The following is a 23,365-nucleotide window of genomic DNA, read 5'->3' as shown; positions in this document are numbered from 1 at the left end:
GATCCATAAGTGAGAGCAAAGAAAACCCTTGCTGCCCAAGTTTTAAGGGAAGTTGACAGCAAAACATTGCAAGAACTTTACTGGAAAAGCAGCAGAGAAAGTGAAGCAACTCTTCATTTGCACAGAATATAAGTGTTCCCCAACATCATTCTTCCCTTTATAATCAACATATTACTTCTCATTTTTCTCCTGCGCAACATTAAAAAAAATAGCAACTATTTAATATCACAATCATACTCTTTTTTTTTTTTTTTTCCATTTCAAAGCCAATTCTTTTAACAAAATCACCTACCTTAATTGATTTAGTGCAATATAGCATCCATTTTCCAGGCAGGTCTAATCCAGCAATATGGTGACAGGCAAATCCGCTGGAGAAAATGGTAGCATTTGTCTGCAGGTTGTTGAGCTTCGCAGGCTCAGCGAGACCAATTATATTTCAGACGCCTCCATTTTTGAGCCTCGCAGTAGTATGGAGAAGAGTGACAGCACTGGAAATTCTGTTTCTCCAACAAATACACCGGTACGTGCAACAGAGAAGAAACTCACCCTCTTCGCTCTTCGTCTTGCAGTTTTTGAGATAGCAGCTACTGGCCTGAGAACCCTCGGGTTTATCTGGGCAACCGTTGTTCTTCTAGGAAGTTTTGCAATCAGTCTAGATACAACAGACTTCTGGTTCATTACTGTTATATTATATTATTGATAGAAGGAACTCGAATATTCAGCAGGAATCATGAGCTTGAATGGCAGCACCAAGCTACCTGGTCAATCGCTGATGCTGGAATGAATAGGAAGCGGGATTGCCAATTGAAGACAACTCCGACATGGACAAGCTCAGATGTCCCTATTCTACCATATGCTCAATGCTTTTTCCTTTCAAGAAATGTAAGCAAGCTTCTCTATTGGCTCCAGCTTGCATGTGCAACAGCCTGTTTAGCTTTATCATTGATAAAACTCATCAAACGTCACTATGTTGAGATTTCAAAAGGGGATACCGACGAGAGGAACAGGCAATCTGCTCTGACTATTTTCTATGCCTTGACTTTGGCAAAAGCTCTTTTTTTCCTTATGGAGAAAGCTTACTGGGAGTGGAAGGTGGGATATTGTAAACTGTTGGAGGAGGTAAACAAAGAGTGTGAATTGGCCTTCAGGTATGATATCAATCAAAAAGTTGTTCTATGATTCTTATTCTAGGTGTATTAATGGAAGCATCTTTGATGGCCTTAAAATGGACTTGGTTACTTTTGCCATGTATCTCTTGGCTTCAAATTCCCCTGATGAGCAGCTCATTGGAGTTCAAATTCTTCGCCAATTTGCAATGAGTGAGTGGTTCTCCAATGACACCCTCCGGAAGATTGGGACAAATGTATCAGTTATAGAGAGATTTCAGAGATAGTTTTCACCAACAGCAACATTAGAGATATCTTACGACATGGAGAGAAACAGCCAATGCTGCAAAAACTCGGCATAGAAATATTGACCAATCCAGCACTAGAAGTGGATGCATGAGAGAGGATTGGCGGCACGGTGGAGTTCTTAAGGAGTTATTCAACATTTTCTTTAGATATGGAGCTCCTGAGAGTCCAAATCGTATAAGAAATGCTGCAGGAGAAGCTCTAGCCATGTTGGCCTTAGAGAGCAGAAGTAATTGCCATCGCATTTTGAAGCTGATGGTGCTAGAAAGACTTGTTGAAGCACTTGAGGTTCCATTTGTTAGAACCTAATTCAAACAGGATTGATTTAGTCTTCATAATATTCTTCAAGATTTTGGGGATAATAGGTTTTAAGGTTGTTGCATTTCAATTTTTAAAATAATGATCTAATCTTGACTAAGTGTTGAGATTTACATAGGATTTTATTATATTTAGTTAGACTTTTGCTATATAAATAGCATAATTAATAGTCTTTGAATTAAGAGAGTTGTATAGATTATTTCTTCCTATTCAATAAAAATGTTCTTTAATTTTCTGCATTTATTTTTGTTCTAACAGTAGTATCAGAGCCTCAGCTATCCTATGGGCAAACCTTTAAGTTCTTGATTCACCAATGGCCTCAACCAATTTCTCCTTGTCTTCACCCCCTATATTTTTAGGAGAAAATTATCAAATATGGGCTATCAAAATGAAGTCCTATTTACAAGCTTTTGATTTATGGGATTCAGTAGAAAATAATACTGATCAATTCAAAATTCACAATGAGGAGAGAGCTAAGAAATATAAGGCAAAAACTTGTATAGAATCTTCAGTTTCTGAAACCATTTTCATAAAGATTATGGCTTGTGAAAATGCAAAAGAAGCTTGGGATTTGCTCAAGGAGGAGTATGAAGGCAATGATCAAACAAGAGAATTTGAGATTCAAAAAATGAAAGAGTCTGAAAATGTCAAAGACTATTGCACTAGGCTCGTGTCCCTAGCCAACAAAATTACACTGCTTGGTAAAGAATTTCTTGACAAAAGAATTGTAAAAAAAATATTTGTTAGCCTCCCTGAGAAGTTTGAGCAAAAAATTTCTTCACTTGAGGTTCATGCAAATTTTTCACAAATTTAGCACAAGAGGAAGAATCTCTTTTTTGAAGGTTGGTGAGAAGTGCATCAACAAATGGTGAGAAGTACACCAAAATTATCAGTTGGAGAGAAGTGCTCTAACACACAAATTTGTTGACTGGAGAGAAGTGCTCCATTCAAAAAAAAAAAAAATTGTTTTAAGTCCATGTTTGAATTAAGGGAGAGAATGTTAGAATCTAATTCAAACATGATTGATTTAGTCTTCATAATATCCTTCAAGATTTTAGGGATAATAAGTTTTAAGGTTGTTGCATTTTAATTTTTAAAATAATGATCTAATCTTGACTAAGTGTTAAGATTTACATGGGATTTTATTATATTTAGTTAGACTTTTGTTATATAAATAGCACAATTAATAGTCTTTGGATTAAGAGAGTTATATAGATTATTTCTTTCTATTCAATAAAAATGTTCTTTAATTTTTTACATTTATTTTTGTTCTAACACCATTGCTGTGAATGCTGCAAGAATCCTACGAAACTTACTTACCTACAATGGTGCAGATTGCTTCAGCCGCTTAAAGGGAGTCCCAACTTCCGCGCCTGCAGTAAGTGTTTTCCTGCATCAAATCAGAACTCAGAAGCATATTCTAGTTCAAGTAATATATTGCGAAATCTAGTTTCAGAACAGGCCAAAAACATGAGTTTTCATTTTTCCACTCATTTAAACGATAAAAAATTTAGAATAAGAACCTTGGTCTCTAAATCTTTTTTTTTTTCCCTGTGCCAGGTGCTCATGGCAATTATGTTAGAAGAGAATAAACTGCAAGCAGTAATGGTTGAACTTGCTGCAGAAGTTTTCAAATTCATGAGTTCTCAAGAATCAAGCATGATGTTCAAAAGGGCAGGAGTTAAAGAGGCTGAACTGCCCAGCACAATAGTGCAGATCCTCAAAAAACATGAAAATCCATCAACCAAGGTTCCAAGAATAAGGAGGTTTGCCATAGGGTTAGCAATTTGGATGATGCGAGAAAATGCACAAAATGTACATATTTTCAAGGATCTGAGGTTGGAGAAAGAGCTGGAGCATATTTCAGAGACCACAGTAGAACTTGAAAACTTCAACATATTCTCTGGCACAGTTGGGCTGAGCCGCCAGAGCACAACTATTCACTCACTGGTTGGAACTGCAATGAAGTTGCTGGAAGAGAGGCAAAACCATGCAACAGAACAGTGATTTTTCATACCAGTTCACTACTACATAAATCATCACATATGAATGAATTTGTGGCCTTGTAAATACGAGTGTACTAAGTTATAGACAATTCTTTATTTTTTTTGGTCTCAAGTAATAATCACATGGATGAAACTATGCAAGCTATGCAAACAATTCAATTATTTGCAAGTTAAAATTAAATTTTTTCCATCATTCTTGCCAGATTATGTTTCAATTATTGTCATTCTCTATTTGAGAAAAAAAAAATTAAAATGTGAACTGAGGAATATAAACTTTATACAAAATTATTAATGCAAAGATGAAAAAAATGCTTCTATCAAAGGATCATATTTGGAAAAGCTCACAACTACAAATACCAATATTTGAATTTAAATCTTTACATCGCAAAATGCTTTGAACTGCTATGAATAAATACTAGTATTTGAATTTCCATGGGAAATGGAGGAGGAAACGAAAAATAGAAAATGCTTTGAACTGCGGTTTCTGAGAGCAAGAACAGCCATGGAGTTGGAACAGAATCTGGGAAGAGGATAAGGGGCTGTGTAAGTGTCAGTGATGACAGTAGACTGAAATTGTTGAAGTGATCAGTGCAGGTTTTTCTTTTTCTCTGTGGAGTTCTTCCACTTGTCCAATGACCTCTATAGCCTAGACAGATCAGCAGAAAAAAAAATTTTTTTACACAATTTATGTAGTTTCGTTATTCACTTTAAAAATTTTGCTACATGTAACCGCCATCAAGACTCACTTATGTTTCCCTTCATAGAGTTTTAGGTTTTTTCAGTTTTCATATATTTTATTATATTTATCAATAAAATTGTATCTTTTGTTCATTTTCCAACTCTCATTTTGATATGTTACTAATGATGATGTGAATCAAATTCCAAGAATAAAAAATCTGAATAAAAAGCTAGTTCAAAGGTTGTCCCAACGCAAAACACTGGCTGTCCAGCTGATTGGTTTGGTAGACAGCACAAGAACTCGAGATAAGCCCCTTTGAGAGCCGCTAAACCCACAGGCATTAGAAACAGATCAAATGAAGAAATAATTTTTTACCTTACCACGTAAGCAAATGACAAGAATAAATGAAAATAGCAATCAAAAGTTTGTTTCCTTAATTGTGGGTAGAAGAATAACTACAAACCTGTTATCAAATGAACAGTACAAATGATTTGTATCAGATAAAAATCAACACAATCAACTCTAAAAACATTCAATGAGCCTATTTCCCTTTCATTTCGTGTATTTTACAGTAATAAAATCATTGCTGCTATTTTAACTTAAAAACAAATCATCACCGGGTTGTCAAATCCCAAAAAAATAGAAGTTCTAATTTTTCATCGATTGTTTGAGAACAAGCTGAAATCCCAACGGCGCAGCAAACCATCCATAATGTGGCTTGCTGGGTTCCGTTCTACTGTCAATGTGGCTTTTGTGTTACTTGACAAGTCAGTATCTATTGAGCTCTGGATGCTCCCTGAAGTATCACTACGGCCAGAGGTGGTTGTGCTTCTTGATTCCGTCATAGATGGTGAGGTGTCAAATGCTGGTCCCGTGGATGACACAGTAGGATCAGGTGATGGGTGTTCTATTGCTGAATTTTCACCATTGATTGCTGGAGAGGAAGCAGGTCCTATCTTTGAAGGCTCATGTTGCTCTACTGTCTTCAAAGAATCACAATGTTCTGCAATGGAAGATGCATCTACGTAATGTTTCTGTGAAGATTCAACGGAAGTGGGGTTGACATTTGCCTGTTGTTCTTCAGCATTAGGATATCTCATCTCCAAGTCCTTTAATGATGCAATTACTGCTTCCATGAACATCTGAAAAATGCAGGCAATCAAAGTCTTGAGAACGTCAACATCATTTCACACATGCAATCTAAATTACTCACCCTTTCTTCCTCCTCTACATCACATGGAAAACCTGCCAAGTCATCCAGTTGATACTCCACATATTGATCATCATCCATCGTTGTTGGAACATGTGGACCGTAAGGATGACCATTGGATAATTCAAAGCTTATCATTTTGGATGATGATGGCAAATGATCGTCATCAATTTCTCCACCCTGCCAAAAAAAAAACAAAAAAAGAGGCCATGTCAGTGATCTTTTTGTGCTCAGTAAACCACCAAGCCCTATTTACAATCCTATGAATCGGGAAAAGGCCAAATCATATTGTACAAACAAGGACTCGAGTTTTGGAGAAAGGGAAAGAATAATGTGATTGCTGTTGCAGGTCATATAGTCCCTAAACTGAACCATCTAACCAATACGCTAAATTTGTCAGGAGTATTGTCCACTCTGTAGCCAAAAAGGCAAGAGGATACCTCAACTTCAGATTGATTGCACTCAGATGGAATATCGGATGGAACCTGAACAGAGTCAAAAAATCTCCTCAATAAGATGCAAGACATAACACAATACAGCCAAAAAAACCAAAGTGTTATTTCTTTTCAGATTCATAAAGTACACCTACTTCCTGAAACTACTTTGTTACCATGCAACAGGATTAAAATGGCACTCAAGTTCTCTTATTCTGTTCACTCTTTTCTAGTTCCCTCCTGCAGTAACATTTATACCTTATAGTTGGAAGGGTGGAATGTTAAAAGAGAAGGATCATAAGAGCTATAATATACATCCAAATTTCGTATAAGTTAACTAATGTTAGAGGCATAACATAGGTTTTTGAGGCATTTAGTTTAAACAAATGTCAACTGTCCGTTTTCATGCCAAGTACCTTTCTCATATTCAAGCAAAAAGCATACCAAATAACCACTGACCTCTGTTCGACTCATTGGTCTTTTGGGACAAACTTGTTCAAGGGCATGGAAATCTTTTCCATTGCTTGTTGATGGTTCTGCAACTAATAATCAATCAATAGGAGAATGACTGAATGAAGAGCACCAAATAAAGGATAGATTGAAATTAACAATATGAAGTTAAAATGTCAAAATATATGTGAGCCATGCCTTTAGAAGCAACTGAAAATTCCAGGTTATTGCCTACTTGCACAGTGCTCCCACTACCCTGAAGGCAAAACAATCAACAATTGGCAAATTGTACTGGATATGAAATCTGGTTCTTCAAATATAGTCAGGACCTAAAACCAGATGCATTTTTGTTCAATTTACCTTACCACAGTAATCATGCATTGTGTCAAAATATGTTCCCCCCACCTCATCCTCTGGAGGACGCAAAACATTGTGGAAAAAAATATTTATGGAATCAAAGTAGAATTGTGGGCGTGGAGAATTGTGATCTCCTTCAAACTTGATAATATTCTTGTCTCCCTGCAAAATTCATGTGGCAGAGAACAAGTGCAACACAGTATGAATCAGAGAAACTGCACTGCAGTAGACATCAACAAGCTATCTGCAGAAGTGTCAAACCACAAGAAAGCAATGGTGCACAGAAGGTGAATTGACAAACCTTTCAAAACTGTATCTAAGTTAACCTGAAAAATGTAAGTGCCATTACCTAAATTTTTAAGATAAATCTAAAGCATATATGTCAAAATTTGGCAGGAATAGCAACCCTCAGAACTTAATTGTGAAATCCTGACCAAACTTTCAAGGGAAAAAAATGATGTAAATTGATGCATAACTGAACAATTAGTACACAAATTACTTCAAGTGTTCATCAGTAACAAGGACAAAACTTACAACATAAGCTTCAAATATACGATCTGAGTGATGAGGTTGTATAAAATCATCATCAATGGCATGCCCAAATAAAGCCGGAACAAAGCAAGCCTTTGCCACCTGTAATACAATATGATTAATGGAATAATTTTCTGGATTAACAGGTAAAATTAGTAAATAATACCAACGACTTTATTATTATTATTATTATTACTACTAACAATCCTCCAATAATTTATTGAATTTTGTTGCTGAACTGAAATTAAAGTCTATCAAGTTACTGTCCAGCAATAACTGCATAATCTGATAATCCACTATGCATCACACAAATAGTGAATTCAATTTAAATTAATACAGCTATGAATCATCTAATATAGATCCCTATTAGATTTGGATTTATGCAAGTAAATCATATAAGCTTTTTTAGAGAGAGTAGGCAATTAGCAAAATAATCAAAGAAGAGAATAAATATGCATATAGGCCTAAAGCTTCCAAAGATAATATCAAGTTTTACTGGATTAAATCCAAATTCATCACAGTAAGTTTTGAAAATTTGTATTAATAAGTTCTTTATTACCAAAAAAACAATCTTCAGATATACAATCTAACAAACAAGTGTGAACAGACCTTGATAGTGTTCAGGTCCATTATGTCAAACTTTGCCCTTTTCTGTACAGCTTTTCGCATATATTGTATTGCAAACTTCACCTAAAACAGGAAACAGAAAAGAGTCAAGGTTATAGAACTATATAAGAGCCACTTCTTGAAGGTTCACACAGAATATCTGAGCACTCATAATTGCGTCAATTATTAATATATGCAAACAGTCTAAGGAGTGGTTGAGTTTCTGTTTGGGACGACAAACAAACAAAGACCACTATTATTTGGGTGCAATATCAAGTTCAAAATTTTTAAAAGAAGAAGATGGCTAACAAGCATGCTCCTAATGCCATTCACAAATTTAACCATTCAAAGAAGTATATCAATTCCCACAGCAATGCACCTAAGATTGACTTTAAAACATTAGAACAATCACCTTAAGTCATTAACATGCCATCCGCTCCACGTTTACTTCCATTTTCATTTTTCCCCCTACTACAAAAATGGAGACCGGTATATCTGCACACACATCTTATACTCCAACACGCGAAGTGTCCTAACTCACATATCTGCAGTAATTATTGAAATAGAGGAACCACCATAGAGGCTGTACTGGGTTTTGTGTTCAAGCTGACTCTTCATAAGATACCTGAACCCAAGACTATAAACCAGCCCTTGGGGTTTACTAAACCATTTAAAGTTTTAAACCACCAAATGAGCTACCAATGTCACTGATTTGCCTTTCCAAGCCCAGGCAGCATGGAAAACTTAAAGAAAGCTCAAGTATACATAACCAAGAGGTGATTATAAAGATCTGTTACAAATCACAACTTCTCAGTTCCATTACTTTGTATATCATTCAAAGCTTCTTATCATAAGAAACTTCAAACTGCTAAATTCTTTTGCCGTCCATAAAGTTACAACATTATTGCACACAAAACATGGAAGCTAGAATCAACAAAAGAAATGACTGTTATGATGGGACCAAACATATCTACTTACAGTGAATTTGGGGAAACGGAATTTGTATGTATCCACAAGTTCCATCATCAGGTCAACCAAATCAGAAAAGGGACTGTCAAGAACAATTCCTGCAATTGAGGGATCTTCAGCTCCATACATCAGGCTGCAAAAAATTATCCATAATATTAATTACAGGAAAGCAAATAGAAAGCACTGCAAAGGGCAAAGAACAAAGTAGTTGAAAATTTTTTGCAATTGAATAAGCAAAAGCAAAGTAAAAAAGTGCCACACAGTAGTAAAACAGAATACGATAAAATTTCCCAGCAAGGTGCTCCAAATGTTTAGGGAGGGGGAAAAAAAGAAGAAAAAAAGGATGTGCTAACAACAGAATGACAGCAAGTAGAAGAAGACAACCTGGTGACAGCACCCATTGAACGGCCCCATAAGCCAATCAAAGAGACATTTCCATCTTGCCGCAGATAATCAACCACAGCCCTGAGGTCATCTTTCTGGAAAGCAACCAAAGAATGTAAGATGGCAAATCTACAATGACAACTTTAAAAGAAAAAAAAAATTGCAATATGATGTGTAAAGTAGAACAGAACTTTTGTAAAGGCTTTTGAGGAGAAATATGAAACATAATTCTAATATACCATGTACTTAATAGAATCTATTAGGAAGGGAGAGGGAGGTTGGAAATCAATCTACTTGGATGATGTGGTTGAACAATGAACACATCCTACTTCACTTATCAAATATATTTGACAAGATGCTCAGGCACTTACTTCATTCCACCCCAGAGTGACATGCTCTCCTCCAGAAATTCCAGATCCTGAGAAATCAAGAGTGAAAACTGTAATATTTGAAGGCAGCAGTATAATAGCAGCTTCACTCGCATCAGCCCTGCACCCACTGCCAAAAGCAAAGACATGCTGCCAATAAGTAACAATCAATTCAATAAAACAAATATAGGCAATTCAACTTGATTGATCATTTGTATATAAGCTCTGGGACTAAAAAGACTGAACTCACTTTCACCAACTCAATTGTGATGCCAACTTACCAACAGGAGTTGAAAATTCTTAAAACCTGGATTCTAGATAAATAAAAGTTCTATGAATTTTGAAGATAACATGCTAACCAAAAATGCCTTTCAGAATATTAGTTGAATCTACATATATTAACCCCATAACAAAGAAACAAAGTTCATTCTGATCAACAATAACTCCCCAGTTACCTGTTTCCATGACAATATATTACGCACGGCAGTGGCTTTCCTCCAGGACTAACAATGGGTAAGTAATGACTGCACTGAAGAGTATCTCCCTGGCTATTTTTAATCTGCAGAATATTCAAAATGCCTTATAAATGAGCTGAATAATCATTTAAAAAATTCAAATTTCTGAAAGGTATAAAGATTTTCACTTATGATAAATAAAAGAAAATATATCAAAATAAAGAAAACAACACTCCAAAGGATAGAAGATCATTTCTCAAAAAAAAGTTAAAATGAACAAGATTATCAACAAAAAGTTGATAAAAAGTTGTGATGAATGGAGAACTCTTCAGTCAGAGTTTACCACCATAACAATGCCATTGAGATTGTTCATTAAAATGGAGGACAAAAAATTATAAGGTAAACAAACCCACATAGCATGTTGATTTACCTCCAAATCCTTTCTCTGGTACCATTTCCTTTTCAGCATAAACTCTTGATCCAACAGGTCATGTTTTGGATTGTACTCAGCCCTGCAGTCCAAAAATGTATAGAATATTTAAAAGCCACAAGAAGAAAAATAAAACAAGAAATTAACAAAGTTCAAATTTCCTTCATTTAGGCATCATAAAGCCTTGATATCAGGTGTCTCATGTAAGTGTGCCTCATTCTTATTGAACCTTAATACCAGAAGTGCATCACAATCAGAACTGTGCAACTATGAGTTTCTTTTTCCTTTAGTGTTCAATACAAAAGTTCTGTACTCATTCAAAAATATTTCTTCACCTGTTCTCATTAAAAGCACAGGTAAAACTTATAAACATATTTGTAAACAACATGTAGCATTCCTTTGGCTGTCTAATGCATACCCGCTTATAAGCATATGGATCTAACTGCAAGATGTCTTTGAAGTCTGAACTAGAAAACTTGACCTTGTTGAACTAGATTACTAATAATAATGAGAATTTGACCTCAAATTCACAATTCAGAGACAAATAGAATTTTTTTATTTCAAAAAATCAACAATACAACTGCAGTTTAGAGTTTAGACAGCCGTCTGTACCATTCTGAACTCTTATTCAAATTGAAATAAAATATCAACTTTTCCATGCTTTCGGTATAACACGAATCCCAAGCAAAAAAACAAGTCACTAGAAGTAAAAGAACAAAAAAAGCCCTGAGCCTCACATGCTGACCTTATCAAACTCCTATTGAATTTCAAATCTTAAACAGCCTAAAGAGAAATATCGCAATTTTCAACAGCATGAGGGAAATATATATATATATATATATATATAATTTCCACAGAGTACTGTAAATATGATTGAGAAATTAATGAAAATATCTTATAAATTTAACAAAAGAACATCAAAACATATCTAGTAAATTAAAAGGTTCTCCATAAAGTTTTTGTAAGAGAAGAAAACAAGCCAACAAACATAGGAGATTTGCACAACAATATTACGTATACTGTAACTCCAAGATTAGCACGCAGAGATCTCGAATTCTTACAAATTATCCAAGAAAGATACAAGGCAGATTATTTGAATCCTAACATAGAAACCAATACTAAATCAAAATTAATACACCTTTCTGCGCCGAGAAACCGATGCAAGTAAAAAATCAAAATCAAATCAAATTTGAATCTCGTGCTCTGCCTTTTCGTCCCTTGCTCGAGCCAAAAATTCAAAATAAGCTAAATTAAGAAAAGGGTATCAAAATTTATTTCAACCCAGATACTAGATCACCGAGATTCAAATTCTATTTCCTGTAACTCAGGAACCAAACTTAATAAACGCTAAAACTATGTATAAATTTGAGGGGGAAAATAAACAAAAATACACAGACACAAAAAAAAAAATTCAAAAGAGAGGAGATTGGTTACCTGGGAGGCCGTATTATGAAGTTGACGAGCTGTTCCATAGAGATTGAAAACGATCAAGTTGTTTGATCGCTTCTTCTCCTGTTTTCTCTCTTCTTTTTTTTTTTTTTTCCTTCTTTTTTTTCCCCCTTTCTTAGCTGTTCTATTTCACTCGTATAGCAAATAAAGTACTAAAATATGTAGGCCATGGAATATTAAAAATAGTAAAAAGGGACAGAAGGGAAGAACAAAACAAGGGAACAGCAAAGAGAAGATACTCTGCCTGTTATCTGTATCCGAATCAGATTTTATCAGAGAGAGAAAGAGGAAGTCGAGATGAAGGTGAATAATTTATTTTTTTATAAAAAAAAAAAAAGACTTCTACTTTTATTTTCTTTAACATTTTTTAATTTCTGAGGATGCTCAAGACTAATATGGTCTTTGGAAGTTGTGTTGGAACATTGTTTTTTCAATTTCACTACTGTGTTAGCTTATTTGCATGAAAATTTTTGTTTCTTAGTTCAATTTTGGGAAATTCAATTGAATTTGACCTTTTAGAGTTATTATTTGCACTTCATGGTATGCCAAACCAAAGTTTTGGATTTATTCATAAGAAAGTGTACCATAAATTAGAATAAAAACACATCAATCAATTTTAATTTAATATTATTAAAATCATTTCCAAAATTATAAATTTTAAATTTGAATATCAATAATAAATAAATAAATCCAATATCATAAATTGTATTTAGACTAACTTTATATATATCAATTAATTTTTTTTAATAAAATATACCTATATTTAGTCTACATATTTAAAAGAAACTTTTTCAAATAGTAGCCATAAAAGTTAAATCCATAATCATATCACTACTAATCATATTATTAAATAATAAATAGTTATTATAAAAAAATAAAAATTGAGATTTAAATATGTGCAATGCAACATTATGGGAAGGCTCCTTTCTTATTTAGTGGTCCCCCAAAAAAAACAAAAATCATTATCATCATCTACCATTCCAAAGACATGTTTGGACATTTTGAGAATAGAAAAGGCCTTGCCATCAAACATCATTAAGCTCAAATTCATCCATACAACCAAACCTACAAAATAGCAATCATCAAATTCACATTATCAATTCCTAACTTTCACTGAATTTTACCATCAATTCTTCATTTTTCTATGCTTTTCACATTTAATTACCTTTTCTAACTCTAAATTCTTCATTTTTCCACTTATGGAATAGTTATTAATTTTATTCCATTGAAATTATGAGATAAATTTACAAATGTATTGATTAATTTAATGATTTATCGCTTAAACATGTTACACTAATAAATTTTTTTTAATGATTTTTGATGCTGTTTATAAATTTTTTTTCTATAGATCTAGCAAGATAAAAGAGAGAATACTGAGTGGATTGATTTAAGCAATCTCTCCGATACTATATGGACATTGTGTAGAGTAAAAAATTAATAGACATAATAACATACCTGACTATGGACACTTAAACTCTTTATATAAACTTCTGGCAGACTATTTGAGATAGGAATTAGTATTTGAAATATAATTTCTATTTTAGAAAAGTCCATTGTGGAATTTCAAATTTTTAATAAAGTGGTACTATTTTTAGTTGATAATATTTATATTACATTAGGATTATATTATTTTTGAGTGATACTGTATCAATTTTAAAAAATAGTGCAATGAAAAATATCAATCAAGCAGAGTATGGTTGGAACACTCATGTTGTAAGAGTAAATTTTTTAAAGGAAGATGCAAATCACATTCTTGCTGCCAATTTCCATGTTTCCACCGGAGGATAGGTTAGTTTGGCATTATGATGTTCATGGGTGCTATTCTGTAAGATCAGGCTATAAGGTGGCTTACAAAATAAAACGAAGGGATAGCATTGGGAATCTTGGAGATCCTGGGCAGTCTTTGCAAGCTAGGAATGTTGAGTTCTGGAAACAGTTCTGGAAGTTAAAGCTGCCAAGCAAAATTTTGGTGTTTTTATGGAGTTTGTTTAAAGGGAAGCTTCCATCCAACGATAATCTCCATAAATGATTATCACACATTGATCCGGAGTGTAAAGCTTGTGGGAATAGGGAGACCTTACAGCATATTTTTTTCTCATGTCAAAAAGCACGGGCTATTTGGATTCATTCTCCATTACGACTCAGATCAGCTATGTTTGCCCATCTACCTTCGATTGATTGTTGGAATGAACTTTGCTCTTGGTTATTACAAGATCCGAATGGGCAGGAGTTCATACAACAATCAACATTCATTCTATAGCACATCTGGAAGAGTCGGAATGCTCTAATCTTTAGACAGGAAGATCAGAATTTTGCTGATGTAATCTTGCTAGCAGGTCAACATCGGGAAGAATTTCGAAGAGCTAATGAGCAGGATAGAGCTTCCCCACAGAAGAAAATACCACAAGTCCTTTCTTGGCAACCACCGCCTCCTTTAGTACTCAAATTGAATTTCGATGCAGCTGTAGATTATATCACTCGGAAGGGAGCAACAGCGTTTGTAAGTCGCAATGAGAGGGCCATTTGTTAGACTGGAGAGCAAAGATATGGCCAACTATTTCTGACTTGCTAATCTTGGAAAGCATGGCCTGCAGAGAGGCTGTCCTTTTTGTAAAGGAGAAAGGCTTATCCAAGGTGATTATTGAGGGTGACTTTTCTATTGTCTTTGCTGCACTTCAGGGGATTGGCAACACAATCATGTATCCTTGCATTTGCCATGATTATTGGCTTTGAAATGAAGTTCTATCTTGGGAAAAAAAAAAAAAAAAACTCATAATACTAATAAGTTTTAATTCAATAATATAGAATTATTTTTAAAAAGACAAGTTCTCAAATTTATCTACAAGTTTAAAAAAATTCATTATATCATTTTAATGAAAAAATAAATTTTTGTTTTTGAAATTATAAAACATTAAATTACAGGTACATTTATGAAATTATCACCAACATTAACTAGCCTAATCTAATTAGTCACAAACCTCATCAAAAGCTAGAAAAGGTTGGTGAGCTACCCTTCAATAGAGGGCAAGGCAACTCATATGGCTGAAATTTAACAAGACAGGTGTACACATTTCAGGTGAATTTATATCTTATTATATCATATAAAACACAAATTAATCTTCATTTGCTTATTTATTAAAACTTATTCTAATAAATCCATATAATAGCAATATAATTTATCATTTTCCCCAATAAAAAACAAATGAGATTCATCTATTTTATTGGTTTAATTTGCCATTTTACTACAATATTAGTTTAACAATAACTTTTTTATGCATTTAAAATTAAGTTCATATTTTAATAAAAAAAAAAGAAATAAAAGGGAAGAATAATTTATTTTACCACTTATATGTGAGAAAATATAAACAAAAAGTTACAATGTGGGCTACTAGTTAAAAAAAAAAATTGTTTCTTTAAAAGAATATTGATTTGGATACTATAGAAAAAAATTCAAGCTTTTAAAAATTAAACTAATTGTTTTATGCATTTTTATTCGAATTATTAATTTTTTATTTTAATAATATAATTTAATATATATATATTTTTATTTTATATTTTTATAATCATATTATAAAAATTTATAAATAACAAAATTCTTAATTAATTGTAATTTTATTTATAAATAAATTGATTAATAGATTACTTATTTTATTATTATTTTTAAATTAGTTGACTTAATCATGTACTAGTAAAGCAATAAACAAAATAGAAATTATATATATATATGCCATTTGATGAATTTTGAAGTATTATTATTAAAATTTTTGGACTTTAAATATAAGAAACATTTTTAAAAATAATTTTTAAATTTTATAAATAATTTTTAAAAATAATTCACCCTATAAAAAATTAATTAAAAAAATAATTACTTTTTAGACAGATATAATATGATGAAAAGAGTTTTATAATGTTTTTTAAGAATTTTAAAATTTTTAAAAGATACACTAAAAATAATTTTAGATAATTATTTATATTAAATAAAAAATTGATATTTAATATGGTAAGTTAAATTTTTTATATAAAAAATATAATAATAAAAAAAAAGGAATTATGTCATACGATAATTTTTAAGCCTTTTATTATGCCAGGTGGCACATTCTTGTAAAACTTTTTAAAGGCTTAGCTTTAATATATATTGAGATTAAAAGATTTGAGTATCACGGAAGGAAAAAGGTTTTTCAAACAAAATATAATTTTAAATATAGTAGGAAAAACATTTTAAATAAATAATATTTTTGATACTTTTATTATAATTTTTTTTTTCTTATAGAGGATTGAGAAATGAAACTCAATCTAAAAGTAAGCTGGGCTGGACATAAAATATTTTTTTTCAATAATAATTTCAACAATAATATCAAATTGAAGTGATAGGAAGAGCAAGCATAGTAGAATAGAGATCAAAAGCATAGTTGTCTCTTCTTCCCATCTTTCTTCTAATTAGGATTGGAATAATAAATAAGATATAATGAAGGAACTTTCAACTGCAAAACTTTTCTCAACCGATTTCTTTTTTTTTTCTTTGAGAAATAAGTTCATTCTTGTTCTAAGCTGTATATTGTACTATAAATCACAAGAATCATCAAATTTACAATGTAACAATCATCATTAGTAGTATTATTACATATAGAATCTGCATTGAAAATAACATAATTAAATTGAATTCCTACTGCTCTTTGTCTGTCTGTGATGAGGTAGAGAGAGAATCTGATAACCTTATCTATAATAATATAATCGTAGTCCAAGCTTCTCTTGGTGTCAGTAAAGAGCCCAGAGACTATTTCCGCCACTGAAAGCACACCCCTATCTGCTCAGGAAAAGCCAACTTGCCATTTTGTTTTACTTCTCGATGCCTTTTTTATAAGGCTTTTGCAGCTACTGAAGCACCTCTCACTCTCTCTCTCTCTCTCTCTCTCTCTTTTCCTCCCTCCCTACCTCTCTTACACACACAGATAACTGAGATAAGCAAGTCCTGCAAGACCCACATTCTTTTTGCTCTTTCAGGCCTTTTCAGGCGGTTCACAGGTATGTTCTTTCTTCATTTCTCTGTCAACCCTCGAGTGCTTTTCCATGCCAGTGGTCTAATAAATGAAGTGGCCAAATGGGCTTTGAGTCTTTTGATGTTAAGCAAAAATTATCTGACACAACGTCTGTCCAATGTTGGGACATTAAGATATCCATGAATTGTAAGGTGGAGTGGATAATGGAGAGAGAGCATAATGAAGATCTGGTAAAAGATGAACTCTAGGAGATTTTGTTTTTTAACAAAAAGGTGAATGAATTGGGAAGCTGTCATCCTACCCACCTACCTATCACGTTTTCATGATATATTATCATCGTTCTATAGCAACTTTTGATGGGGAAAAGAAATACCACAGCCAGTTTGGGCCCTTCTGATCATTTAAGTAAAAGATGTATTTTATGTCCTATATGCCACTAATGACCTGGTCCGCACCAGGCACTATAGGAGGATAGAACATGGGCATCCAATCAACAAGTTTGGACTCATTTTTTCCACGCCACATATTCCTTCCACCTAATCATAAGCTATGCAATTAGAGCTTCTCCCTCCTGTTACATAGAGTAAAACTGATATGTCTCTTGTGAAGTAGTTTAAATACAATTTTCTCATCTTTGATGTATCCATCTCAATTAAACATTAGACAGCTATGTTCTGAATTCTTCAGTTGTTAAGTTCTTAATTATATTGCTTATAATTTTCCAGCCAGAAGTAGGGAAAAATGGCTCAAATCTTGGCACCCTCTTCGCAATGGCAGATGAGAATACCAAAAAACTCAGCGCCTGCAAGTCCCATGACAGCAGAGATGTGGAGTTCTCTACTGTTGAAGCAGAACAAGAAAGGAACAGCAAAAAACACTGCCAGATTTAGAGTGTTTGCTGTGCAGTCTGAGAATAGCACTATCAATAGGCTAGAGAATCTTCTAAATTTGGACATTACCGCATACACTGACAAGATCATTGCTGAGTATATTTGGTAAAAACTTCTTTCTATAATGTTCCTGCAACATGTTAACAGCTTTGGACAAATTTCTGCATTGAATTTTAGTTTTAAGTGGATTAGCTGCATCATTACTAATGCTGAATCATTTTGAAACAGGATTGGTGGATCTGGTATTGATGTCCGAAGCAAGTCAAGGGTAATAGAACAGTAAAACTATTAGAGATATGTATATTTTTTTTGAGGCACAAAACTATTAGAGAATTGAAATAACTTGCATATGCTTTGATCTGATGCTTTGTTTTTTTTTTTTTTCACGTCTTTAGACAATTGCAAAGCCTGTGGAACATCCTTCAGAACTTCCCAAGTGGAACTACGATGGTTCAAGTACAGGACAAGCATCAGGAGAAGACAGTGAAGTTATTCTATAGTAAGATCTTGTGAAAAAAAAAAAATGGTTACCATATGTATATATATATTTTTTTTCCATAAAGCAAGAATTTTGACTTGACATTTTATTCAGTCCCCAGGCAATTTTTAAGGATCCATTCCGTGGAGGTAACAATATCTTGGTGAGTGTTATTTGATCCAAGCAGCTAGCAATTGCAGTCCTGAAACAGGGCTTTTTACTAAATGGGGGAAACAGAAAAATTAATTACAAGATGGGTGTAAATTTAAAGTTAATTACTAAAGAAGGGGAAATTTTGCTGAGGTGGAGGAGATTGGACGTAGCAGAGTCACTACATGCTAGTCATATTAGCGTTTTGTTATTCGACGTTAATTATATTATTGTTTTAAGGTTGCCAACTTGCATGCTATTATAAATGGCGTTTTAATATTGCACGCTACTTGTAGCGGTGGTTTGAGATGAATGAGTGTGTTCATGGCTTATGTTGAATTTAACTAGCCAAATCCATTATAACCTATTACCTGTCAAATATACTATTATAATAAATTATTTCTACATAATTTCTTGTACTATTTTATTGTCAAATTATGCTATGACTTTTTTATCGGTTTATTCATAAATATAATTGAATTTTTTTATTCATGTTACTACATTATAAAAATGTTTAAATGAAAATTATTATCTTTGATTAATATTAAACAAAAATTATTATATTTAATTAATTTAATATTTTAATTTTGACCATACATAATTTTTTCCTATCTTTCAAATCCAATTGTAAACTATTACCTAACTAATATACTTTTATAATAAATTATTTCTAAATAATTTCTTATAATATATTATTATAAAATATTGCTATTACTTTTTGGTTTATATACAAATTACACTTAAAAAATAGAAATATGAGATTAAAATATTTAAAAAGATTAAAAACATATATTTTTAAGTAAAAACATATTATTTCAGTATACTAATATGAAAAATATTATATATTATTAAAGTTATATTTTCATGTGACATTTAATAAAATAATAATTTTTTCTACGATGTGTTAGTAAAATAATAAAATTGTAAAAATTTCAAAAATACATCTTTTTTTACAGCTATCCCTTATTATTTTATGTAATTCTAAAAAATTACTCTTTTATTACATTCTTATCATAATATAATATATTATCATAAATTCTTATAATATACTTGTTATATTATTATAAACTATTATAAGGTATTATATGCATAATATCTTCCAAATTTTGGTTTACGCAATATATATATATATATATAACACTAAATCTTTCAAAATATTTACAATCCTTCTGCTCCTAACTAAAGCCGAGAGCGAGAGAGAGAGAACCAAACCAAACTCCATTCACCACTTAAGCAAACCGAGAGAGAGAGAGAGTGAGAGATGAGAGAGACGAGAGAGATGAGAGTTGAGAGAAGACTTTGTCTGTGTAAAATTGGTGAGTGAGAATAGTGAGACGCTAATGAAGCCGGTGGGTGGGACGTTCGCTTGCATAAATTCGAAATTAACATTCTTCTTCCCAAGCTTTCCACTGCAGGCCACTTGGTGTCCCAACCTTAAATGCCATTATTAGTAGGGACAAAGCAGAGATTCTCTGCAAACCCACCATATTATGAATAGCTTCCCAGCCCCTACACGCCAGTGTAACCAGCGTCCATACTTTGGATGCTATTACGATTGGCGTCCCCAGATCATGCCTTTCCAACTCAGCTAAAATTCACCCCCTTTTGATAATATATTTCAAACTTTTGTTTTTCAATTAGCACCCATTGGTAAAAAGCTCTCTGAAATAGTGAATCCTGACTGAAAGTAGTCGTAAATAGTCTAACCTTTTTTACTTTTTTTTTTTTTAATTAAAAAAGGTAATCTGTGATTCATACACACCAGCAGGTGAGCCCATCCCTACAAACAAACGCCACCGTGCAGCTGAGATTTTCTGTAACAAGAGGGTTGTAGATTAAGTGCCATGGTATGTCTTTTTTTTTTTTTATTTGTTTAAGTTACCTTGGTCTTATTCTCATGCTTTGCTTTTGAAGTTTGATATACTTATTAATTTAAATGATCATGATTTATAAATTTGGCAATTCTCAGCACTAATTGTTTCAGCACACAATAATCTCATTTGTATTGTTATGTTTTAATTCAGCCATTATCATGTAAATGTTTGTAAATTGTATTGTAGTAACTAATATGCTACATTTTATGATCGCTTGACCAAGGTTTGGGATAGAGCAAGAGTACACCTTACTTCAACCAAATGTAAAGTGGCCTTTGGGCTGGCCTGTTGGAGCTTATCCTGGTCCTCAGGTAATAGTCTGATAGCACTGAATTCCCTTCCTATTGTCTTATGTTGTGATATAACTTAACATGGAATTTTAAGGTGCATAGCTCCTTTATGTTTATTCCAGGGTCCTTACTACTGCGGGGCTGGGGCTGATAAATCTTTTGGTCGTGACATATCAGATGCTCATTACAAGGCCTGTTTATATGCTGGAATTAACATTAGTGGCACCAATGGGGAGGTTATGCCTGGCCAGGTTTACTCCTCACCTTGAGCTCTTACATTTTGCATACAACCTCAATAATTCTGTAACAGTGCTTATTCTGTTTCAATATCATGCAGTGGGAGTATCAGGTGGGACCCAGTGTAGGAATTGATGCTGGAGATCATATCTGGTGTTCCAGATACATTCTTGAGGTAACTTGTCTACAGATGTTATTTCGATATATTATGACAATTAAAAGAAATGATCACTGCAAGAACAAAACTGATTCTTGGAAATGCATGTTTCCACAACTCAACTCAAATAATCGTTAATGCCAAACTAGTTGTGATTGGCTACATGGATATTTTTTTCCACCATTTTACCTGCTTTACGGTTACATCTTCTGAAAGATTTTTTTTTTCCTTATAAACTAGTTGTTAATTGAATTGTTTTCAAGTCAATCAAGTTTCCCACAATAGTTTCTTGCTGCATTTTAAGTTTTCTAGTTATATTCCGTGGTATCTGTCTTCAGTGAGACTAGCAAGTTTCAAAGCAACCCAAACTAGAAATAGGAAAAAATTTATTCTTGTTGTAGGCAAAGGGCTGACTGTTTTAACATTATACTATTGATATTTTTTTTGTCCTCTGTTCCGACAGAGAATCACTGAACAAGCTGGTGTTGTTCTCACACTTGATCCAAAACCAATAGAGGTAATGTAAATCTTCATATTGCTTTTTTGCTTTCTTGGAAGAAAAATATCTTCTGAGATGTGATTATGTAAAATTCTCCTTTCTTTGTGGTAGCAGGGTGATTGGAATGGTGCAGGATGTCACACCAATTACAGGTAATATAATGTTACTTGTCCTTGAACATGATCTCTTCATATGAAAATCAACCCATGTTTGCTATAATTTTGTTGATTATTATTTTTTTCTTTTACAGCACAAAGAGTATGAGGGAGGATGGCGGCTATGAAGTGATAAAGAAAGCAATCTTGAATCTATCACTTCGCCATAAAGATCACATTAGTGCTTATGGTGAAGGAAATGAGAGAAGGTTGACCGGAAAGCATGAAACAGCCAACATTAACACATTTTCTTGGGTATGCTCAGAAAATATTATTATTCACTTATAAAGAATTGAAGGACAATGAAGAAACAAGGTTTTCTTTGCCAAATATTGCTAATTATGCTTTTAAATTTAAATTTGCAGGGAGTGGCTAATCGTGGTTGCTCAATCCGTGTGGGGCGTGATACTGAGAAGAAGGGTAAAGGTATATGACAGCAAGACTAAGCAAACTTGTAATTGAATGTAATGACAAGATAAAATGAAGAGGTTTTAGACCTCCAAATAAAGGTAATTTCTCTTAGATTAAGGAAGGTGACTTGGCTAAAAGCCCGAAAGGAGTTCCCTTAAAACAACCATTACAATTTGTGAAGACTGTAAATACAACAAATAAGCATCTGCATTACCGATCAATTTCCTGATCTTGTTTTTTTGTGCTATTAGGTTACTTGGAAGATCGACGTCCAGCTTCAAACATGGACCCTTATGTGGTGATTTCATTACTGGCAGAGACTACTATTTTGTGGGAACCAACACTTGAGGCTGAAGCTCTTGCTGCTCAGAAGTTGGCCTTGAAAGTTTAATGTTATTTGGAGGCTGACAGCCTGAAGGACATAGGAAATAATGGCTTGAATTTAGCTGGCGTGTCCCAAGGAAAGTTCTTTTCTCTCAATCCTTAGGAAAGATCTTTGTAAATAAGGGTCCCAATGTGAGTAGACTGATTATGCCTAAGCTTGTACAATGGTCTCACAGATGGAAGACACATGCATGATAGTTCTAAATTATTAGTTTCAACTTATGGGGCACTTAGCTGGTGTTTGAACTGTTGGCATCCACGACCTTTTTCTCCAGCTTTTTTGACAATTTATGGGCATTTTAACTTGGTGATATCACATTATATGTGTGGAAAGCTTCCAAAACAATCAGAGAAATCAACTAAATAATAATTTTGAAATTTGTGAAGTCTGCTGGCTTTTATGAGTTCAGGTTCCAAAATCAATTGAATAGGCTATCTTGGAAATCCTAACTGATGTGGACATCCTGCAGAAGTCTTAAACTAAGTCCTGAACCTTTCTCCAAGAACCACTACCTAATGAATAAGCCTCAATTTTTAAATTATCAATTCTGACCAACAAGTAATAATCAATATTATCACAACCAAATATGTTCAAATCTAGAAGAAAAGAAATGTAAATGCAATCATAGAATCTCCTAAATTCTCTGGTTCATGGATTCCAGATGCTTTCATCAACGCATAGCAAAAACCTGTGATTCTGATAGTAATAAAATTACCCAGTAATTCGAAACGAAACCTCTCAGGCACAGAATGATCCTTTAATTTGAATCAAAGCCTCTCTGGCA

The 23,365-nt window shown here is 33.2% G+C and overlaps 2 protein-coding genes and 1 pseudogene across 3 annotated transcripts; 2 read left to right on the top strand and 1 right to left on the bottom strand.

Annotated features, from left to right (window-relative positions):
- Nucleotides 1–336: 336 nt before the first annotated feature.
- LOC110664866 (uncharacterized) lies at nt 337–3,737 on the top strand (annotated as a pseudogene).
- Nucleotides 3,738–4,826: 1,089 nt separating this feature from the next.
- On the bottom strand, nt 4,827–12,376 carry LOC110664847 (uncharacterized). Of its 2 annotated transcripts, none has more exons than XM_021824716.2 (14): nt 12,044–12,376; nt 10,610–10,691; nt 10,180–10,283; nt 9,728–9,854; nt 9,357–9,451; nt 8,982–9,105; nt 8,007–8,087; nt 7,401–7,499; nt 6,870–7,028; nt 6,708–6,765; nt 6,519–6,601; nt 6,066–6,110; nt 5,629–5,805; nt 4,827–5,557 (listed from the first exon to the last, which is right to left on the bottom strand). In XM_021824716.2, the coding sequence occupies exons 1-14, from the start codon at nt 12,079–12,081 to the stop codon at nt 5,072–5,074; spliced, it is 1,758 nt and encodes a 585-aa protein (XP_021680408.2). In that variant the 5' UTR covers nt 12,082–12,376; the 3' UTR covers nt 4,827–5,071. The 2 variants fall into 2 exon arrangements, with proteins under 2 accessions (XP_021680408.2, XP_021680411.2); XM_021824719.2 differs by having other exon boundaries at nt 6,519–6,595; nt 12,044–12,375.
- Nucleotides 12,377–16,949: 4,573 nt separating this feature from the next.
- On the top strand, nt 16,950–22,966 carry LOC110640854 (glutamine synthetase leaf isozyme, chloroplastic). Its single transcript, XM_021792377.2, is given in 14 exon segments — nt 16,950–17,080; nt 17,781–18,050; nt 18,174–18,213; nt 18,341–18,444; nt 18,538–18,586; nt 20,314–20,420; nt 20,671–20,758; nt 20,860–20,988; nt 21,075–21,149; nt 21,595–21,648; nt 21,745–21,782; nt 21,881–22,040; nt 22,151–22,211; nt 22,448–22,966. Coding segments are annotated over 13 exon segments (1,299 nt in total). The 5' UTR covers nt 16,950–17,080; nt 17,781–17,796; the 3' UTR covers nt 22,588–22,966.
- The last annotated feature ends 399 nt before the right edge of the window (nt 22,967–23,365 follow it).

This window comes from Hevea brasiliensis, chromosome 4 (genome assembly GCF_030052815.1).
Source record: "Hevea brasiliensis isolate MT/VB/25A 57/8 chromosome 4, ASM3005281v1, whole genome shotgun sequence".
Lineage (NCBI taxonomy): Eukaryota > Viridiplantae > Streptophyta > Magnoliopsida > Malpighiales > Euphorbiaceae > Hevea > Hevea brasiliensis.
The sequence above is the reverse complement of the archived record's forward strand: the minus strand, read 5'-3'. Positions and strand labels throughout refer to the sequence as shown.

Excerpts from the sequence above, each read along its gene's own strand:
- LOC110664847 (XM_021824716.2), bottom strand. The coding sequence starts at position 12,081 with ATGGAACAGCTCGTCAACTTCATAATACGGCCTCCCAG. Across the intron at positions 9,855-10,179 it reads ATATATTGTCATGGAAACAG|TGGGTGCAGGGCTGATGCGA; the intron begins GTAACTGGGGAG and ends TGCTTTTGGCAG. Across the intron at positions 5,806-6,065 it reads GCAATCAATCTGAAGTTGAG|GGTGGAGAAATTGATGACGA; the intron begins GTATCCTCTTGC and ends TTTTTTTGGCAG.